General features: G+C 52.3%; 2 protein-coding genes across 8 annotated transcripts in view; both read right to left on the reverse strand.

The window, feature by feature from the left end:
* Window positions 1-13651: 13651 nt before the first annotated feature.
* On the reverse strand, window positions 13652-15343 carry RPP25L (ribonuclease P/MRP subunit p25 like). 3 transcript variants are annotated; one of them, XM_024753750.1, is made up of 2 exons: window positions 15272-15343; window positions 13652-14472 (listed from the first exon to the last, which is right to left on the reverse strand). In XM_024753750.1, the coding sequence occupies exon 2, from the start codon at window positions 14437-14439 to the stop codon at window positions 13948-13950; it is 492 nt and encodes a 163-aa protein (XP_024609518.1). In that variant the 5' UTR covers window positions 14440-14472; window positions 15272-15343; the 3' UTR covers window positions 13652-13947. The 3 variants fall into 3 exon arrangements, with proteins under 3 accessions (XP_024609518.1, XP_024609519.1, XP_024609520.1); XM_024753751.1 differs by lacking the exon at window positions 15272-15343 and adding an exon at window positions 15234-15258; XM_024753752.1 differs by lacking the exon at window positions 15272-15343 and adding an exon at window positions 14844-15212.
* A 1491-nt stretch (window positions 15344-16834) lies between these two features.
* DCTN3 (dynactin subunit 3) overlaps window positions 16835-17590 on the reverse strand; it is a 6357-nt gene continuing 5601 nt past the window's right edge. For 2 of the 5 annotated variants that reach the window (XM_024753889.1, XM_024753888.1), the window contains exons 6-7: window positions 17353-17412; window positions 16835-17161 (exon numbers count right to left, since the gene is read on the reverse strand). In XM_024753889.1, the coding sequence (XP_024609657.1) occupies window positions 17072-17161; window positions 17353-17412 (150 nt within the window). In that variant the 3' untranslated portion in view covers window positions 16835-17071. Of the gene's footprint in view, window positions 17413-17590 lie in introns of all 5 variants that reach the window. The other 3 variants (XM_024753891.1, XM_024753890.1, XM_024753887.1) reach the window with 2 other exon arrangements.

Here is a 17590-nt window from a genome sequence, read left to right on the forward strand (position 1 = left end):
GAAGTTTGAGGGCAACCTGAGACATTGGGAATGAAATCCCTGAAAGGAGGAAAGATTAAGGCTCAGGAAGCTCCTGAAAGTCAGGAGTCTAAGAGAAGGGGAGAGACTGTCTGTGACCCCCCACCCCCACCCCAGCATAACCCTCACCCGACTCTGCAGCCCAGACTCAATTTTTCACAATAGCTTTTATCTGCCTGGGCTTCCCAGGCCCAGGCAGAAAGGGAATTTCCCCCTATGTTCTCTGTTAATGAACAAAACATTTCATGTTGAAATTCCTCCTCTGCCCCCAGCCCAGTGTCTCCAGGGCCCCCCAGCCTGACCAAGCAGGGGTACCACTAAGAGGCGAGTAACAGAGTAGGGGGCAGCTCCCAGGGGAAGTATAATTTACATTGGGGGGGGCATCTTTTTCATAAATAATTAGGGTGGCTTTTTTTCACTTTTGGCTAAAATCAACCACTCCTGTGGCAGCTTCCCAGAAAGGGCGGCGGGAGGGCAGCCGGAGCTGTCCCAAAGCCCAGGACATGGCCCCCCTCCCCTGGGCGAGGAGCCTTCCCCAAGTTGTTTTCCTGGTCTCTTCCTCTTGAATGTTTTTTTTTGATTATTAATCACATTTTCCATCTGCAGGCTCAGTCCAGAGCCCCTCCCCCTGGGGTCAGGGCTGGACAGAGAGAGGAGGAGCGGTCTCCAGGAGGATGAGCTGGGGATAAGATGGGCAATGACCCCTGGTCCTGGCTGACTGACTCGAAAGAGGTTGTCCGTGGCACGTCACAGATCACACCTTCACCACCCTGGTATATAAAAGGATGTTCGTCAGTACAAGTGGAGTGAATGAATGAACAGGTGTCCAGCTTTCACAGCACCCAGCTGGTGCTGGAAGGCAAAGCCCCCAGGGTCCTTCCCCTTATGCTACAGATAGGCAAACAGCTCAGAGGGGGGAGTCACCTTCCCAGAGTCATACAGCAAGTTAGTGCCAGAGCCAGAACAGGACCCCAGGAATGCTGATGGCTCCTCCATTCATAAGGCAGTCAATAAATATGTATTGAGCACTTAGCATACGCCAGGCATTGATCTAAGAGATGGTATATAGTAATGAACCGAACAGACAAAAATCCCTTCCCTCTCAAGGATGTGGAGCAACTAAAACTCCACACACTGCTGGTGGGTGTATAAGTCGTTACAACCACTTTGGAACACTGTTGGGCAGGATCTACTAAGCTAAACATATGTATAGCCTATGACCCAGCAATTCCTCTCCTAGATATATACCCAAAAGAAATTATTGTGTATGTTCACCAAGAGTGTTCTTAGTAGCTTTATTCATTATAACCTCAAACCGGAAACAACCACATGAATGAATAGATTGTGATATAGATACAGCAATGGAAAAGGACCAGCTATAGCTACACACAACAAAAATGGATAAAGCTCCCAGCCGAATGTTGAGCAAGGAAAAAAAAAAAGAGAACCAAACACAAAAGAGTATGCATTGAATGATTTCATTTATATAAAGCTGAAGAACAGGCAAAACTCATTTATGGTGATAGAAGCTGGAATTGCAGTTACCTTTGTTGGGGGAGTGGGAGGTTTCCAAGAGTGTACATACATATGTCAAAATTTAAATTGTGCCCTTAAGATTTGTGTGCTTTACTGTTTACTTTTTGCCTAAAAAAAAAAAAGTTTAAAAATCTCCTGCCCTCATGAGACTCACATTCTAGTCATGTAAGATGGATACTAAAAACAATAGGTAAGTATTTAGTTTGTCCATGTGACAGTGCCGTGTCTGACTCCACAGGCCCCTCAGGGAAGAGATGACAGCCTAAATGTCACCTAAGAGAAGCCTAGACTAAGCCCCTCTGCCCTCCCCCAGAGTGCCATACTTTTTCCTTAGAGCAGTTAGTGTGATGTTCACCTACCTAGTTACTTGTGTGGCACCTGTGAGCTCCATGAGGGCAGGCCTGTGGCCTCCACCTCCAGGCACCTAGAGCTGGGCCTGGCACAGAACAGGCGCTCCTACCATGTGAAATAAGTCTAAATAAATGTTGAATGAGTGAATGAATGAATGATGCAAACAGAACCTGGGGGGGTAGAGTCCCAGGATACAGGAGAGGGAGCCTATCTGAATGGGTCACAGCCTCGAGGGATAGGAAACAGGGTTTGGTATCCAGTAAGGGTTTAAGCAGAAACCTAGAAGGCAGAAGGATGAGGCATCCTGAGTGGCTCAGAGACCACATCCTGAAGTGCCTTTGGTGCCAAGGTCACACAGGTCTGGAAAGGCATAAAGTAGGTGAGGAACAGAACCAGATTTGCCTTCTAGCGAGAAAGTTGAGTCTGCCGGTAGAGGGTGGTGAGAAGGGCTAAGGCTAGAGGTGGGACAGCTGGGGAGGAGGTGTTTGCAGTGACCCGTGGGAGAGAGACCTCCAGCCTAATCGGGGCAGGGCCATGGGGCTGAAGAGATGGTACAGGGCTTTGGGGGACAGAGGGTGGGCACTCAGATTCATCTTCTTCATCTGCTCCCATGGCCCCTGGAGGCACCCCCGTATTGCCCTATACACAGAGAACAGGACCCCTGGACACTCAGTCCGGGGTCGGCTCTCCCAAGGCCCCTCACCCCAGGTGATCCCAGGCTCCGGGCTGTCTGGAAAGAGAAGCAGATGGTCAGGGAGGGGTTAGAGGATCCAGAGGTGTTGGGGAGAGAGGGACAGGGGAGGACAGGGAAACTAGGGGTTAGCAGCTCTGTGTGTCGGAAGATGGGAGCAAGAACACAAACTTACACAATCACAGATGAAGTTTTTCATCTTGTGTTGCAAAAATTTGCATGAAACTAATTCCCTGCTCAGAAACACAAAGTCCCTCCTTCCCTCCCTCTCTCTCCCTATTCCTGTGAGCCCTGATCTCCCTCACCTCCCATTCTTCATGGGGGAAGCACATGTCTTTAAAGGATTGTCCCTGTCCAGTGCCAGCGCACCTTGATCCGTGCTGCTGTAGAGCTTCCTCCCTGATCAGAAGTCTGGGATTTCCAAACCAGACTGAGGGCCATGTGGCCCCGAGACTTCATCTCCCACAGCTCCATTCCTGGACACCCTGTGATTCCCTGGGGCAGAGGGAGAACGGAGAAACTTCCCCCCAGAAACTCAACTGTGGTGATTCAGAAGACAAAGATTAGAGATTTGGAGACTGAATGCCAGAGACACCAAGCCCCAGGGAAACAGACAGAGGCAGCAGAGGAGTTCAAGAGGGAAAATTGAGTTAAATTCAGCTCAACAGCCATTTATTAGCACCTACTGTGTGCCAGGCCCAGAGGGAACACTGTGTACAAAAGCACAGAGGACTCCCAGGTTTTTGGCATGAGTGGCTGGGAGATGATGGTGCCATTCACAGAGCTGGAGAGGGGACTGGGGCTTGACATGGCCAGCTGAAGCGTCTGTGGGATGACAGCCAGCAGGGTCAAGGATGGAGAGGGCAGAGAAGTTGAGAGAGGGCGGGCGGCTGGAGGCGTGCAGTCTCTCTTCCACAGCTCCCAGGGCCCTCTACTCTGGCTCGTGCTGGTTGCACGGACATTCATCAACATCTCAGACTGACCTGAGCACTATGAGGGTGCTGGAAGATGACAAGATAGATCAGGCAGCAGGGAAAGGGAGTGACGAGGGGGAGGGGAGGAGAAAATTGAGGCTGAAACCCTGGGAAGCATGATTAAAAGACAGAGAGGGCAGGGAAAGGGTTAGCCCCAGAAGCAGAGGGAGAGCCAGGAGTCAGGGTTGTCACGGGACCAAAAAGGAGTCTGGTGAGGCTGAGAGAAAGAGCCCTGGGCTTTAGCAGCCAGGAGTGGGATGAGGCCAGCGGGGCCAAGCTGGTGCTATGGAGCTGGCTGATGTAGCCCCTCCACAGGGGCCTGTGAGCAGAGGGTGGGCCCCCCTTCCCCAGCCTCCCTGCTGTCCCGGAGCCCTACTTGGTCTGGTACCTCTCAGCCAAGTGCAGGGCAAGAAGAGAATGGAAAAGCTCCCCTGCCTCCACACTTCCATACTGGAGTCCCTGGTTTCTGGTCTTCTCAGAAGGGTCCTGAGCCTTCTTGAGCTTGGCAGCCCACAGAAGTCAGGGAGCCCTGGAGACCCTGGGGGTAATTGAAACCAGGGCTAAGACATTAGAAACCATAACGCTGACTCCCCAGCTCCCCCGGGATAGCTCCTGATTTCTTTCTTGCCAGATCCTCCCTGCCACTGACAGCTCAGCCCTCTAGGTCCCCACGGGCTGGGCCGATGATCCTCTTCCCCATACCAACAAGAAAGGGCATCCAACCAGAAGGCAACCAAGGCCAGCCCTCAGGGACCTCCCCTGTGTGCTCAGGCAACCTCAGTGTATACTAGGCTTACCCCCCATATCAAAGCATCCCCAAATTCTAATCTTGATCTCTTATTGCAAAAGCTATCGTAGGGGGCTGAAGTAAGACAATGGGAAGGATTTCTCAATAGTGAAAGAAAAGAGAGAGGTAGAGATGTGGGGCAGAAGTGCCTCTCAACTAGCATGCTCCACAAGGACATGAGAAAGAAAGAAGGAGTCTTCAAGCCTGGGCCCCACCAGAACCAGGTGTTGGCTGGGCTGGATGTGAAGCAGGAGCAGGGCAGGCTGCACCCCAGGGTGGCAGGGAGGAGGAAGTTCCCATAAGTTCTGTGGCCCGGAGTTCCCCTTCCATCTGTCTCCCTGCTCTGATGTCTCTCTCTGCCGCAGTCCTTATCTCCGACAACAAGGACAGGAAGCTGCCCGCAAGTTTGCTGGCCTGATGGGAAGGCCCTCGGCCTGCACAGCTGCGTGATGATTCCAGGATTCCCAAATTCCCTGGGAGTGCTGCTGTGGGAATCTGTCTCCACCTGTCACTAGGTCTGCCTCTCTCCTTGGCTCTTCAGAGGGACTGAAGGGATCAAATACTTACTCCACTACTTAATGGCTTTGGGGCCTCAGGCAAGTGACTTAATGTCTCTGTGCCTCAATTACCCCAGGAGTGAAATGGGATCATAATCATGCCTAGTGCCTAAGACTGTTGTGAAGATTCAGTTAAATGAGATAATCCAGTCAAGTGATAAGCACCAGCCTGGTGGGTACTAGAGCCCCCTCTGGCTCTGGCTTCTCCCCATCCCTGTCTCTGTGTCTCCTCTGTCAAGTCTTTCTCTCCATCTAGCTAGCTACCTCATTCTCTGTCTCTCAGTCTTTGTCTCTCCACCTTTCTCCTGACCCCTTGTCCTCTCCCCCTGTCCAGCTCTGCCTGCAGCCCCCCAGACAACCCTGTTTGACCCTGCTCCAAGCCGGGTTGGCACAACTGGCCCAGGTCGAGTGGGGTGGGGTGTCCGGGGAGGTTTTTAATTCACACATGGAATTCCTGGCAGCGGGATCCCACCCGGGCCTGAACGTGGGTGAATCACAGTTAGTGGGAAGAATGATTGTGTCTGTGTCCTTTCTGGAGGGGCAGGATTGCTGGGGGCTCAGCCTGGCAGCCTCTTGGAGGAAGGGGGGACTTGCCCTGACTGCTCTGGCCACCCCTGCACTTGGGCCTAAGCCAGATCCGCCATATATAGAGCCTGCTTGGAGGTAAGGCAAGCTGCCCAGAGCCCAGGACCAAAAGGGGAAGCCCTCCACCTCTACATAGGGTGGTATACCTGCCCTCAAAACACTCTGGCCCTCCCTCACCCCAAGTCCTGTTCTGAGCTTCCCATACCCCATTCCAAACCCTGTATGGAGGCATGTCTCTGTCTCTCTTAACCTTGATCCATGACTCTTGCACCCCCAAACTGAGGCCACCAGGGATAGGAAACTGGGGGTTGAAGAGTCTAGGTTCCTCACTTGGACCAAAGAGCCCCTTCTTGGGAAGGCAGGGATACAAAAAGTCCAGATGTCACTTCTATATCACTGTTTATCTGTGAAGGCAGAAGGCACCTGTGAAATAGGTATTCTATAAACATAAACCAAATGAAGGAGAGGAAAACAAAAGACCCCAAACAGAGAACTGGATGGCTGAGGCTACAGCAGGCAGAAGCATGGACAGGCTGTGGCAAGGCTGCTGTTTGACTCTGTGGCTCAGCAAGGGTCTTCTCTGGGGGCCAGGATTGGTCTCAACTAGCCCCAGACGCCCCCATACCTGGGGCCCCACCAGGCCCCTCAAGTCAGCCCTTGGGCAGAGGGCCAGATGGGTGAACCACTAAGACTTGTCTCTCAATTCCCTATTCCGAGCACATCATTGCCTCAAGGTGCCCACCAGCTTCAAGGAGAGAGAGCTGTGGCTACACATCCAGAGAGGGAGAAACACAAGTAAGGGTCACACAGCAGGCAGAGGCTGGGAGCCCTGGTGTCCTGGCAGTCAGCCTGGGTCTGTCACGGGGATCCTGTGGCAACACTGTGACAGGGGCCAGACCAAAAACAGGATTTTATGTGGGGAGAGCGTCTAGGAATCCTTGAACATGTGGGCAGCTGGGCCAGGGGTGGAGCATCCCATCAGGCAAGGGCAGATGTGCAGCTTCCTGTCCTTCCCATCAGATGGAGACAAGCATTGGGATAAGAGGTTCAGAGAGACAGAGCAAAAGAGAAGAGAGAGAGAACCTGGGAGAGAGACTAAGAAATAGACACAGAGTCAGACACAAAAATAGAGCTGCAGAGAAATAAAGATGTGAGTCAGAGACACACAGAGAGGGAGATGCAGAAGGAGAGAGAGCTATGGAATTAAAGACACAGAGACAAAGATAGGGAGAGACATGGAGTCAGAGGGAAACAGTGTCTGAGTCATAGAGCAACTGTGACATGGAGTCAACAATATAGAGACATAGACACTCAGAGACTAGGAGACAGAAAGGAAAAACAGTTAGGAGGGAGAAGTAGAGATGGAGAAGACAGAGAGAAATATCGAGAGAGGCAGAGAGATGGAGAGAGAGCAAGGCAAAGGGAGACAGACTGAGACAGAGAATGAGATCAAAACAGCAGGAATGGGGAAAGCAGGCGACAGAGGAGAGTCTCCAGGTCTCCAGTCTCTCCAGCCTGGTCTCCCTAGGGTTTGGACCCCCCACTTGCTATTCTTTGGTTTCCATAGCAACGGGGAGGGCAGCACCAAATTTGCACATACATTTACATCCTTTCTATCTGCATAATTCAACAGGTTTCATGCATATTCATGAGACTGAATGAAGGTGACTCTCAATCCCTGCTCAAAACCTGGCTGTGGCGCCCCCTTCTGGCAGCATGCGGTCATGGCTCCAGGCCCAACCTCGCAGGCCCTGACCCGACCCTGCCAGACCCTGCTAACAACATCCCCCCTGCTCCCCAAACACCCCTCTGCACTTTCCTACCTCCAGACCTTTCCTCAGGTGATGCCGCTCTGCTTTCTAGGGATGCCCTTCCCTCGGCATCAGTCCTGCCGACAGTACACATGCATGCACTTGCATACACACTCACTCACATGTGCGCACACGAACTCTGGTGGAGGGGGCATGGCAGCGAGTGACCAGTGCTCACCCTGGCTCCCTGGTGGAGGAGGCCTCTCAGTCACACTCCCATCTGGAGTCAAAGAAGAAGGTGCATGAAGGGATAACACTCAGAGGGACTGGCGTGTATGCTGAGCTGACGGTTACAGATCTACCAACTGAGAGGGACCTAGGACATTGCAGCCTCCACGTGGAAACTGACAGAGACCTGGTTCCAGCCAGAATAACCAGAGGAGCTAGGATAGAGCCCAAAAGAGTCTCAGGAACAGAAGGGCTGAGGTGGCTCAAATGGCAGAGGAGAGGATGCCTAGGGCCAAGAACCCTTTCAAAGGGCCAAGGCTTGAAAGCTTTTGTGGGCTGGGAGGGGCTTCTCCAGGGCCGTCTCCAGCCATAATTTTGGCTTCACCATCTCCCCCTGGATCCCTGCAGCAGCCTCCTCACTGCTCTCCCTGCCCTGTGTCCCCAATCCACTTTCTACACTGTAGCAGCCAGAGCTCCCTCTGAAACATCAATCTGATATCCCACATCACTCCCTCCTTATCGCCTTCAGAGACCTCCATCACTCTCAAGAAAAAGTGCAAGCTCCTTGGCCAGGCACTCAAGCCTTTCCAGTCCAGCACCCCACCCTCCTCTGAGCCTCATTCCTCATACTCCCCGCTTTGAACTTCATGCTCCAGTGATCATCTCTAAGCTCTTCTCACCTCTGTGCCTTAGCTCATGCCTGCCCTTCACCCCGAATGTTCTTTCCACTTTTCTTCCAGCTTTTTTTTTTTTTTTTTCCGTTCCGGCATGCAGGATCTCAGTTCCCCCAGCAGGGGATGGAACCGGTGCCCCCTGCGTTGGAAGCACGGAGTCTTAACCAATGTACCGCCAGGGAAGTCAAAGCTCTTATTCAAGATTCAACACAGGCATTACCTCCTTCTCTTTGAAGCTTTGCCTGTCCCTAAGGACTGGACGAGGGATTCTGAACTCTTGAAATCTAATGAGCTTCCCTAATTTCTATACTTACCGCACCAATAATGAAATCACCTATATATATGGCTTATAGCCCTCATGGGGCTGGAGCTTCCGAGCCCAGTGACTATATTTGTCACATTATGGGTGATAATTAGCTATTTGTGGAATAACTGAGAGGTCACTAAGTCTATTGAAGGCCAAATATCAAGCCACTACTACCCTGTGTCCCGACTCTGCACAGACCCTACAAAGGGAAGGGATGGGCCATTTCTTCGCAAATGCTGTCATCTTGTGGACAGACTCAGAAGTGCAGCCAGACATCACCTGGGAGTGGTGATGCCTTATAGCATCAGGCCTGATCCCAGAGTTCCAGGCAAATAAGAGGGGAGTGAGGAGGTAGGCCCTGAAGACGGAGTGCCACTGGCATCCTCTGAACAATCTTGATGAGTGCTAAGCAGACAGAAGGCAGAAAAATCTCATGGCAAGTGGGAAGAGTGAGGAGTTAGTGTGGCCAGAGCCCAGAGTCCAAGGGGACCAAGCTGAAGATGGACTGTGGCATGTAAGTGACCAATAAAGGGGATCCTTTAAGGTCATCCAATGAATGAACTTGGATCTTGTCTTCTAATCTGGGCATGGAGAGACTAAGGGAACAAAAGAATGACAGATGTGGGTATGGCCCAGAGGCTTAGCCACACACTTGGAGACTCAATATTCATTCACTTATTAAATACTTATGGGGCACCTACTATGTGCCAAGCAATGTTCAACATCCATAGGTTATATCACTGAACAAAACAAAGATTCCTGCCCATCTGGAATTTACATTCTCATCAGGAGGAGACAGACAGTAAACAAAAACATTAAAGAAGTAAATTATATTTGAAAGAAAGAAAGAAAGAGAAAGAAGGAAAGAAAGAAAGAAAGAAAAAGAAAGAAAGAAAAAGCAAGCAGGGTAAGGGATATCAGAAGTACTCGACTGCAGTTTTAAATGGAGTGGTCAAAGTTGGCCTCATTGAGGTGACATTTGAGCAAAGACTTAAAAGAGGGAGGGAGACAGCCATGCAGGTATCTGGCAGAAGGGCATTCTAAACAAAGGGAACAGCCACTGGCTTGGTTTGGACAGTTCAGAGGGGAGTGAAGCAGGGAGACCAACAAGGAGACTGTTTTAAGACAATGATGGGCACAAATCAGCAGAGGCTGTGGGAATGGAGAGAGACCTAGGAAGCAAAATTGTCAGGACTTGGTGCCTGTTTGCATATGGGAAGTATATAACTCCTTGTCATATTGTTCTGAAGGCCCCACTTCAAGGGGACTCGCTGTACGTGCCACCTCCAAGGCAGGTAGTGAGAATGCTCAGCACATTCTATCCTGGCTGCTCCCTGCCTCCTCCACATACTGTCCTCCACAGCCTCTTAATTCCTCAACCTCATCTTCAGTGACTTTCCCTCCAGGCCACCCAACTATCTACTCTCATTCCCACTAGCAAGTCCTGTCAGCTCGTAAAACTCTCAAATTCACTGACTCCATTTCATTCTTCAGCTACTGTTGTGTTGAATTGCGTCCCTCCATAAAAGTATATTGAAGTCCTAAGCCCTAGTACCTCAGAATGTAACCCTATCTGAAAATAGGATCTTTATAGAGGTAAGCAAGTTAAAACGAGGTCATTGGGATGGGCCCTAATCCTATATGACCAGCATCCTTATAAAAAGGAGAAATTTGGACACAGAAACAGACACAAAGGGAAGACAGTGTGAAGATGGATGACTGGAGTAATGCATCCAAAAGCCAAAAAGGCCAAAGGCTGCTGGCAAACCAGAAGCTAGGATGAGTCAAGTAAAGATTCCCCTGCAGGTTTCAGAGGGAAATGGCTCTGACACCTTGATTTTGGACTTCTAGTCTCCAAAACTGACAGTACAGTTCTGTTGTTCTAAGCCACCCAGTTGGTGGTACTTTGTTATGGGAGCCCTAGAAACTGGTACAGCTATGATACCCTATCCCAGTTCTCTCATCTACTCCACCTCACCCCACCCCACCCATTTTCATGGGGTCTAGGCCACTGACCCCTACCCCTTTCTATCTTCACTTCTTTCCTGACCCAGTTTGGATTCCTTGGGCCTTCACCACATACACTTTCTTGCTAGTCTCCTCACTATTCTTCCATCATTTCTGCCCGTCTTAACCTAGTATAAGAATGTAACAGTGCTTCCTCTGAGTCTTCACTTGTCCCGTGGGTGCTGCTGGAGCGCACACACCCTGACTGATATTACAAGTTCATGATCATCAGCCTCAACTGGGCTTTTAGCCCTGACTGGTCATCCTCCTGTACCTCCCTAGGTATCTTTCCCAATTCCAACAACTATCTCACCAGCCTCCTTGCTCTACTCTCAGCAGCAGAGCTGGACTCCTGCTTCAAGAGATTAAAAGCCTTCTGAACTCTGAATTCTCTTATGTCCCACCTTTACCTCTTCACCCATCTGCAGGCATAGCCATCCTCAACTCCTTCCCTCCTGTTCCAGGGAGTCTGCTCTCCTCTTCGCTTTGTGACGGCCATACCTCCATGCTCCAAGGCCCACTCCCTTTCATCTCCCCCAGGAGCCTCACTCTGAGTTGGCCACAATCTCCTGCACCTTTAATCCCTTTCCCTATTGGCTTCCCCCATCAGCCTACAAACAAGTCTCTGCTAATTCATTAAACAAATAAATAACTCTCTCTGTATCCCAGTCACCTCTCCCCTCCCATCTCCACTTCCTTATCTTTTGTGCCCTTACCTTTTCTAAGAGATTATGGAGGAAGAAGCCATACTACAGTGAATTAAGGAGAAAGTGGGAAGTAAAGAAATTGAATCAGCAATTATACGTAACTCTTATGCTCCCTCCCTCCTAAGCCTGGTCAGGCTTTCTGACTCTAGAGGTCTCACCTCTCTCTGGCTCCCTCCCTGCAATTCCTCCTGTAGGCCCCAACTAGGCCCTGTAGAGGTCAAACAGAGAAAAGGCCCCAGAACCTAGCCATCTCTCCCTCAGCCTGTGTCCTATCTCCTGATTCTCTGAACTGCAGATCCTGTTCTTCCCAAGGGATTCTGACCCCAGCTCAGTTTCCCTCCACACTAGCCCTGCCATCACCCTGGAGACCCCAGGTGGTGCCTTAATGATGAGCTGCCCAATTGGGAGCCCATCCTAGGACTCCCAGAGCTTGTGATGCCACCTTACTGAATCATTCCCTCAACACAGGTCACTATGCTTATTCCACTGATCATTCCACCTGGCCACAGCAGGCTAGGTCAGGATGGGATGCTGAGCCACAGATCAATAGTCTGCAAGAAGCCTGGTCCCAAAGCTCTGGAGAGCAATGATACTCAGAGAGTTGTAGATGGCAGAAGACACTCAAGTGGAGACGCTCAGCGAAAAGGCACTATGCAGAAGCTGGGTGGGAAGAAAAACCCTGAATTAGCCACAAAGAGAATGGGGGAGAAGTCACACAGTTGCTGGCAGCAAGACACCGAAGTCATGACCACAGTCTCAAGGAGTGTGTTAGATGCTTCATGGCCCTCTGCAGTTGAGAGGCCCAGCTGGGCAGCTGCTGAGAGGGTTTCCTGTCTCTCCTAATATCCCCTGAATCTCCATTACCCACCCCTCCACTCTGGGCAACTGACCTCAAAAAGCAAAAGATGCAGTGTTCAAAGTTTTGACCACAGCCTGCTGGCCCTGTGGTCCCCTCATCCCTGCTCTAAGCCCCTATTGGCCCTATCCCCTCAGCCTATCACTTCAACACTCAAACTGCTGTGCCCACCCTGCCACATGGGCCCAGAAGAGCCCGAACTTTGTGCTTTCCTGGTGACTGGACACCTAGGATACTGGACACAACAGAGAAGACCTTAAAATCCACTGGGAGACGCAATTCACTCAACTCTTCACTGAGTCTACTACTGCCCACAATCCTGTTCTGGTTCCTGTACCCCACTGGCTACCACTGCAATCTTCACCGCTGTCCTCAGGCCCCTGACCTGACCATGGTGAACCTGAGAGTCTGGCCAAGATGAGACAGAAAAGGAACAGCAAGGGGTAAAAAGGAAAGGATGAGACCGGAAGGGAAAATGTGGGGCTGAGGTTATGCTTTTAAGGAAAAGGCATATTTGTAAGCTGAGTCATTAATAATGAGAGCAATTAACATTTACAGTCATCCCTCGGTATCCTCAGGGAATTGGTTCCAGGAGCCCCCATGGATTTTTTTTTTACCAAAATGTTTAAGTTTCTTATATGAAATGATGTAGTACCGTCAGCCCTCTGTATCCACGAGTTCTGCATCCACAGATATGGAGGGCTGAGTGTATACAGGCCCAGGTGGTATCTAAGAATCATATGTATATTCCTACATTTAATCCTCCTAACAAGCCTATGAGGTAAGCACTGTATCTTGTTTCATGGATGAGAACACTAAGGCACAGAGCAGTAACTTGCTAGTGAGTGGCAGAACCAGGATTTAAATAAAGGCAGCCTGGTGCCCAAGACCATGATTTTAACCACTATACTGTAATACAGGCATACTTCAGAGATATTTTGGGTTCACTTCCAGACCACCTCAATAAAATGAAGATCTCAATAAAGCGAGTCACATGAATTTTTTGGTTTCCCAGTGCTTACAAAAGTTATGTTTACACTACACTGTAGTCTATTAAGAGTGTGATAGCATTATGTCTAAAAAAACAATGTACATACCTCAATTTAGAAATATTTTATTGCTAGAAAATGCAAACCATCATCTGAGCCTTCAGTGCGTTACAGTAGTAACATCAAAGATCACTGATCATAGGTCACTATAACAAATATAATAATAATGAAAAAGTGTGAAATATTGTGAGAATTACTGAAATGTGACAGAGATACGAAATGAGCAAACGCTGCTGGAAAAATGGCACTGACAGACTTGTTCAATGCAGGCTTGCCACAAACATTCACTTTGTAAAAAATACAGCATCTGCAATGTGTAATAAAATGAGGTGTATGCTGCAGATGGAGAAAATGGCCTGGCAGAGTCCTTAAACCAGCCCCAAACAGGAGGCAGCCAGCCACCCAGGGCTCTAGACAGTCAGGTTACTGCCTGAGGCTTCTTATCGACTCCAGATCCTCCCAGCACCAACCTGAGCCTACCCTTCCTGTCTCTAGCCTGTGAGCTCCTGGGGGTCAAGAGCAGGGACTCCCACTCCCTTAATCCCACTTCCACACAGCAGGCCAAGCAGAGGCTCATCAGACGAATGGGCAGAACCTTTATTTCCTAACCCACTCCTTGGACCTCTGTCAGAAGGTAGATCAGAGGCACTGTAGGTAGAAGGCAATCCAGAACCCAGCAGAGACACCACACCTGTCACTCTTCATAGCAGTCCCTTTCCACAAGCCAGAGGGAAGTGGAAGCAGGACAGGGAGGCCCACTTCTGTAGACTCAAGTCTTGTTGGGGGTGTTGAGCAGTTACAGAGGCTTCTCAAAGAAGGCCCAGCCATCCTAGACATTCAGGCCTGGAGAACAGCTTGCCAGCAGGTCTTCAAAGCCGGGTGTCTCGAGCCCTCCTTCGGGGTCGGGGGCCAGAGCTGGAGGTAGGTGTGGGGCCCAAGCCAGGGGGTGCCCCCGGGGGCTGGTAGCCACACTCATTGGGGTCCAGTGGATCTCGGCTGAGCAGTACCCATACCGCAGGCACATGGCGGCGTACCGTGAGGGGATCTAGGCCTGCGTCGGGTGAGGTTGGCACCCAGCTGTCCTCGGTCTGCAGGAAGCGCAGCTTGGTAAGCTGGTGCAGGCCTGGTACCCGCCGTTTGACAATCTCAGCACAGCTGACAGCCTTGCCTGCTGCCCGGCCAGAACCTGAGAACACCACATGCCGAGCACTGCCGCCCTCCAACCGCCCCAGCGCCAGGCCCAGCAGGTTGCGGATTTTGCTGCCATCTCGGACCCGCATCTCCAGGGTATCAGGCGGTAGCTGGGGCATCGGGGAAGGTGCTGGGAGTTCCACAGAGCCAGCCTTCCGGTAGTGCTCCATCCGGCTGCTGTCGTGTCTGAATCTTGCTGCCCACTGCAGGGAAGTGTCAGAGGAATGCTAGGCAGGGTGCCCTGGGCCATCTCCCACCCCGGCTCTCTAGGACGTGGGCCCACTCCTCATCCCAGATTTCCCAGAAACAGGACCATATGCCCTAACACCCAGGACAGGGGGCCACGCCTGCCTCACCCTGGGAGGGGGCTGTACCCCATTCCTCTGGACAGGGCCATAACCCTCCCCCGACCCCGGAGTCCCTGCGACAGGACCAAATTCCCCAAACGCTGGCCAAGCCCCCTCATCCCAAGTTCCCTAGCACTGGGAATGCACTTCCCTCATCTGGGGCTCCTGGGGACAGGGCCCGGGCCCTCACCCAAGACTCCCTGAGAACAAGGCTGAGTGTTCCTCACCCTGGGCTCTCCAAGCGGTGACAGGGACAAGGCCCCTCACTTCGTGCCCCCAGAGGACAGGGCCAAACCCCTACGCCACAAGCTCGCCGACACAGAGCCAAGAGCCCTCATCCAAAAGCTCCTCAAAAACAGAAGTGACCCCCTCCCCCACTCCGGGACCCTTAGGACAGGGCCGAGCACCCCTCACCCGGAGATTCCCAGGGTCGATCCCCCTAACCCAGGTCACTCAGACACTCGGGAACAGGGGCTTGACGCCGAGGGCCGCTCGAGCTAACCCTGGCGTCGAGTTCGCCGGCGGCCGGGCTCGGCGGTCCCCACCGCCACGGGCCGCCCTCAGTGCCCGGCAGGCCGCAGCGGCCCAGCAGCCGACCTCCCCTCTCCTCCCCGTACCTCCAGGAGCCCCCACCCCACTGGGCTCCTGCTCTCACCACCGCATCCGAACACTCCTCCAGCGCGATCCGAAGCCAAGATGGCGCCTCCCGGGAGCGCGCCGAGGCCGCGAGGCCGCGCACGCCGGACGGGGCGGGGCCTGAGGGGCGGGGACCCCGGCGCCGCCGCCCGCAAACCGAGAGGTGGGGGGACGCCGGAGAGTGAGCTGGGCCAGGACGCGGGGACTCGGAGCGCTCGGGCTGTCTCAGCTGTTCAGCCCCGGGCAAGGAGCACTCCTATTGGGGCGGAGAGAGCCCTGCGGAGGAGAGGAGCGGCCGTCGGAGGAGTCCCGCGTCCGAAGGATGCGGAGGATTTGGCCCTTAGAAGATGACAGGGAGGGCGTTACCCGTTGAGCACACCGAAGCAGCAAAGGCGGAGCAGCGGCTTTCACTTTGGACAAGAGCAAGAGGTGCCGTTTGAAGTGGCCTCTGCTGCGGGGGCGAGAGCCTTGGCCAGCGAGTTCTGAGCTTGGACCTCACCCTGTGGGCACTGGCGAAATACGGGGGTTTTTCATCAGGCGCAAGTCAAACCAGTTCGTGTGCACAGCGCACTGTGGCTGCAGCACAGGCGGGGGCGGGCCGCAACCGCTGGTGACTCCTGCCCGCAAAGTCCCGGGGGCATGTCCACGGAGATTCGTACGTTGCTCCGCGTATAATAAGTGCTCAAATATTTGTTATAAATCATTTGTTGAAAGAATGAACCAGAGAAACAGTGGGAATGGGGAAAAGTAGATTAAGTTGGAAGATACCAGGAGGTAGATTTGACGACTGTTCGGACGAAGAAGGAGGGAAGAGTCTAGGATGACTCCCAGTTTCAGACGTGCTGAATTTGAGATGCCGGTGAGACCCTGCTGGTGGGCTGGTGGGCTGGTGGGCTGGTGGGCAGGCCAGATGGAAAGGGGCCTGGAGCCACAGCAGTCCCTGAGACCACAAGGGGGCAGCAAACACTTGGTGGAGTGAGGGACCATCAGTTTCTCTGCTCTTTAAGATGCTCTCCTTTCCAACCGTACCACCGCCCGCCACGGCCCACCCCCCCAAAGCCCCCTGCATCCAAACCTCTTTTAGTCTCCCCTTCTCGGCTAAGAGCACCAAGTAGGCTCCCAAGAGAGAAACTTAAAGGCTCCCCTCTGCATTGCACATGCTGCTCCCTTGGCTCTCAAAACCCTGCATGTCACCCTCCAGGGCTGCTTCCCACATTCCTTTTTCTTCTGTGCCCCCAAAGAACCCTGGTGCCACCTGTCCCTCCCCTTTTCCTCGACTGTCTCCTCAGCTAGCCTGTACGGGGTAGGAATCAGGTGGACCCTACCTGTGTCCTCCCCACCTTGTATGGCATCTGACATTTAGAGTGTACTTGGTAAATGCGGGATAAATGGATACATAAAGGAATGTTCCACTCACATCAAGCAAATGAGAGCATTCATCCTGAGAGCTTTACCTCTCCCGGAAAATCAGACTAGGACGAGTATAGCTCTCAGTCCAACTAGGAGGAAGGCCAACAACTCTGGCCTATCAACCTCATCCCCACCACCATATCCATACAACACCGGGAAGCTAACACACACCTCCAGTGATCTGTACAGTTTATTGTCTTTGGAACAGGACACTGATGAGGGGAGGGGGTGCAAATATCAAATCTCAAGTAGCCAGACCTCTGACCCCAGAGCCCCACCTGAGTGCAGACTGGTAGGCTGTGAATCCAATAAATACAGAGCTGCCTCTGCTCTGTCCTGTTACAAGGGCAGGTTGGCATAGGGCCTGGAGCCTGGCTGCCCTGGCCCACCCTAGGATGGGAAGCAGCCATCACTCCTCTGCTGGCTTCACTTGCTTGGCAGCCTCTAACTGGCAAAGTAGCTCATCCCACTGCACGAATTGCTTGGAGAGAAGCATTGTCTGGTCGCAGGTCAAGGTGAGAACGGGCATCTGAGAGAGGGAGTGGAGAGGTTTGCATCTGCCTAAAGTGTCGGGGAGCAGGGGGACAGGCAGGCTGGTTGGGATGGGATGAGAAACAGAGCTAGAAATGGAATAAAAGGACAGGGCTCCGGACAGCACTCCTCAGGGGCCTGGCTGAGCAGAAAGGATACAGTCTTGTTGTATTCCTCTAGGAGAGCCTTGGACTCCTCAGTGATCTCCACACACTGGTCCTGTGGAGCCAAGGTGTGGCAGAGAAAGGAGTTGGACAAAGCCCCCGCTTCCCACTGCCCACCTCATCAGGGACCCTAGCTCCCCATAGAGCCTAGAAAAGGTAATGTTTAACCCCAGTGCCAAAAGGAGCAAATTTCTAAAGAGGCACTTTCAGGCTCCAGTGTGGGTAGCCTAACT

Source organism: Neophocaena asiaeorientalis, unplaced genomic scaffold (assembly GCF_003031525.2).
Source record: "Neophocaena asiaeorientalis asiaeorientalis breed wild unplaced genomic scaffold, Neophocaena_asiaeorientalis_V1.1 scaffold220, whole genome shotgun sequence".
Lineage (NCBI taxonomy): Eukaryota > Metazoa > Chordata > Mammalia > Artiodactyla > Phocoenidae > Neophocaena > Neophocaena asiaeorientalis.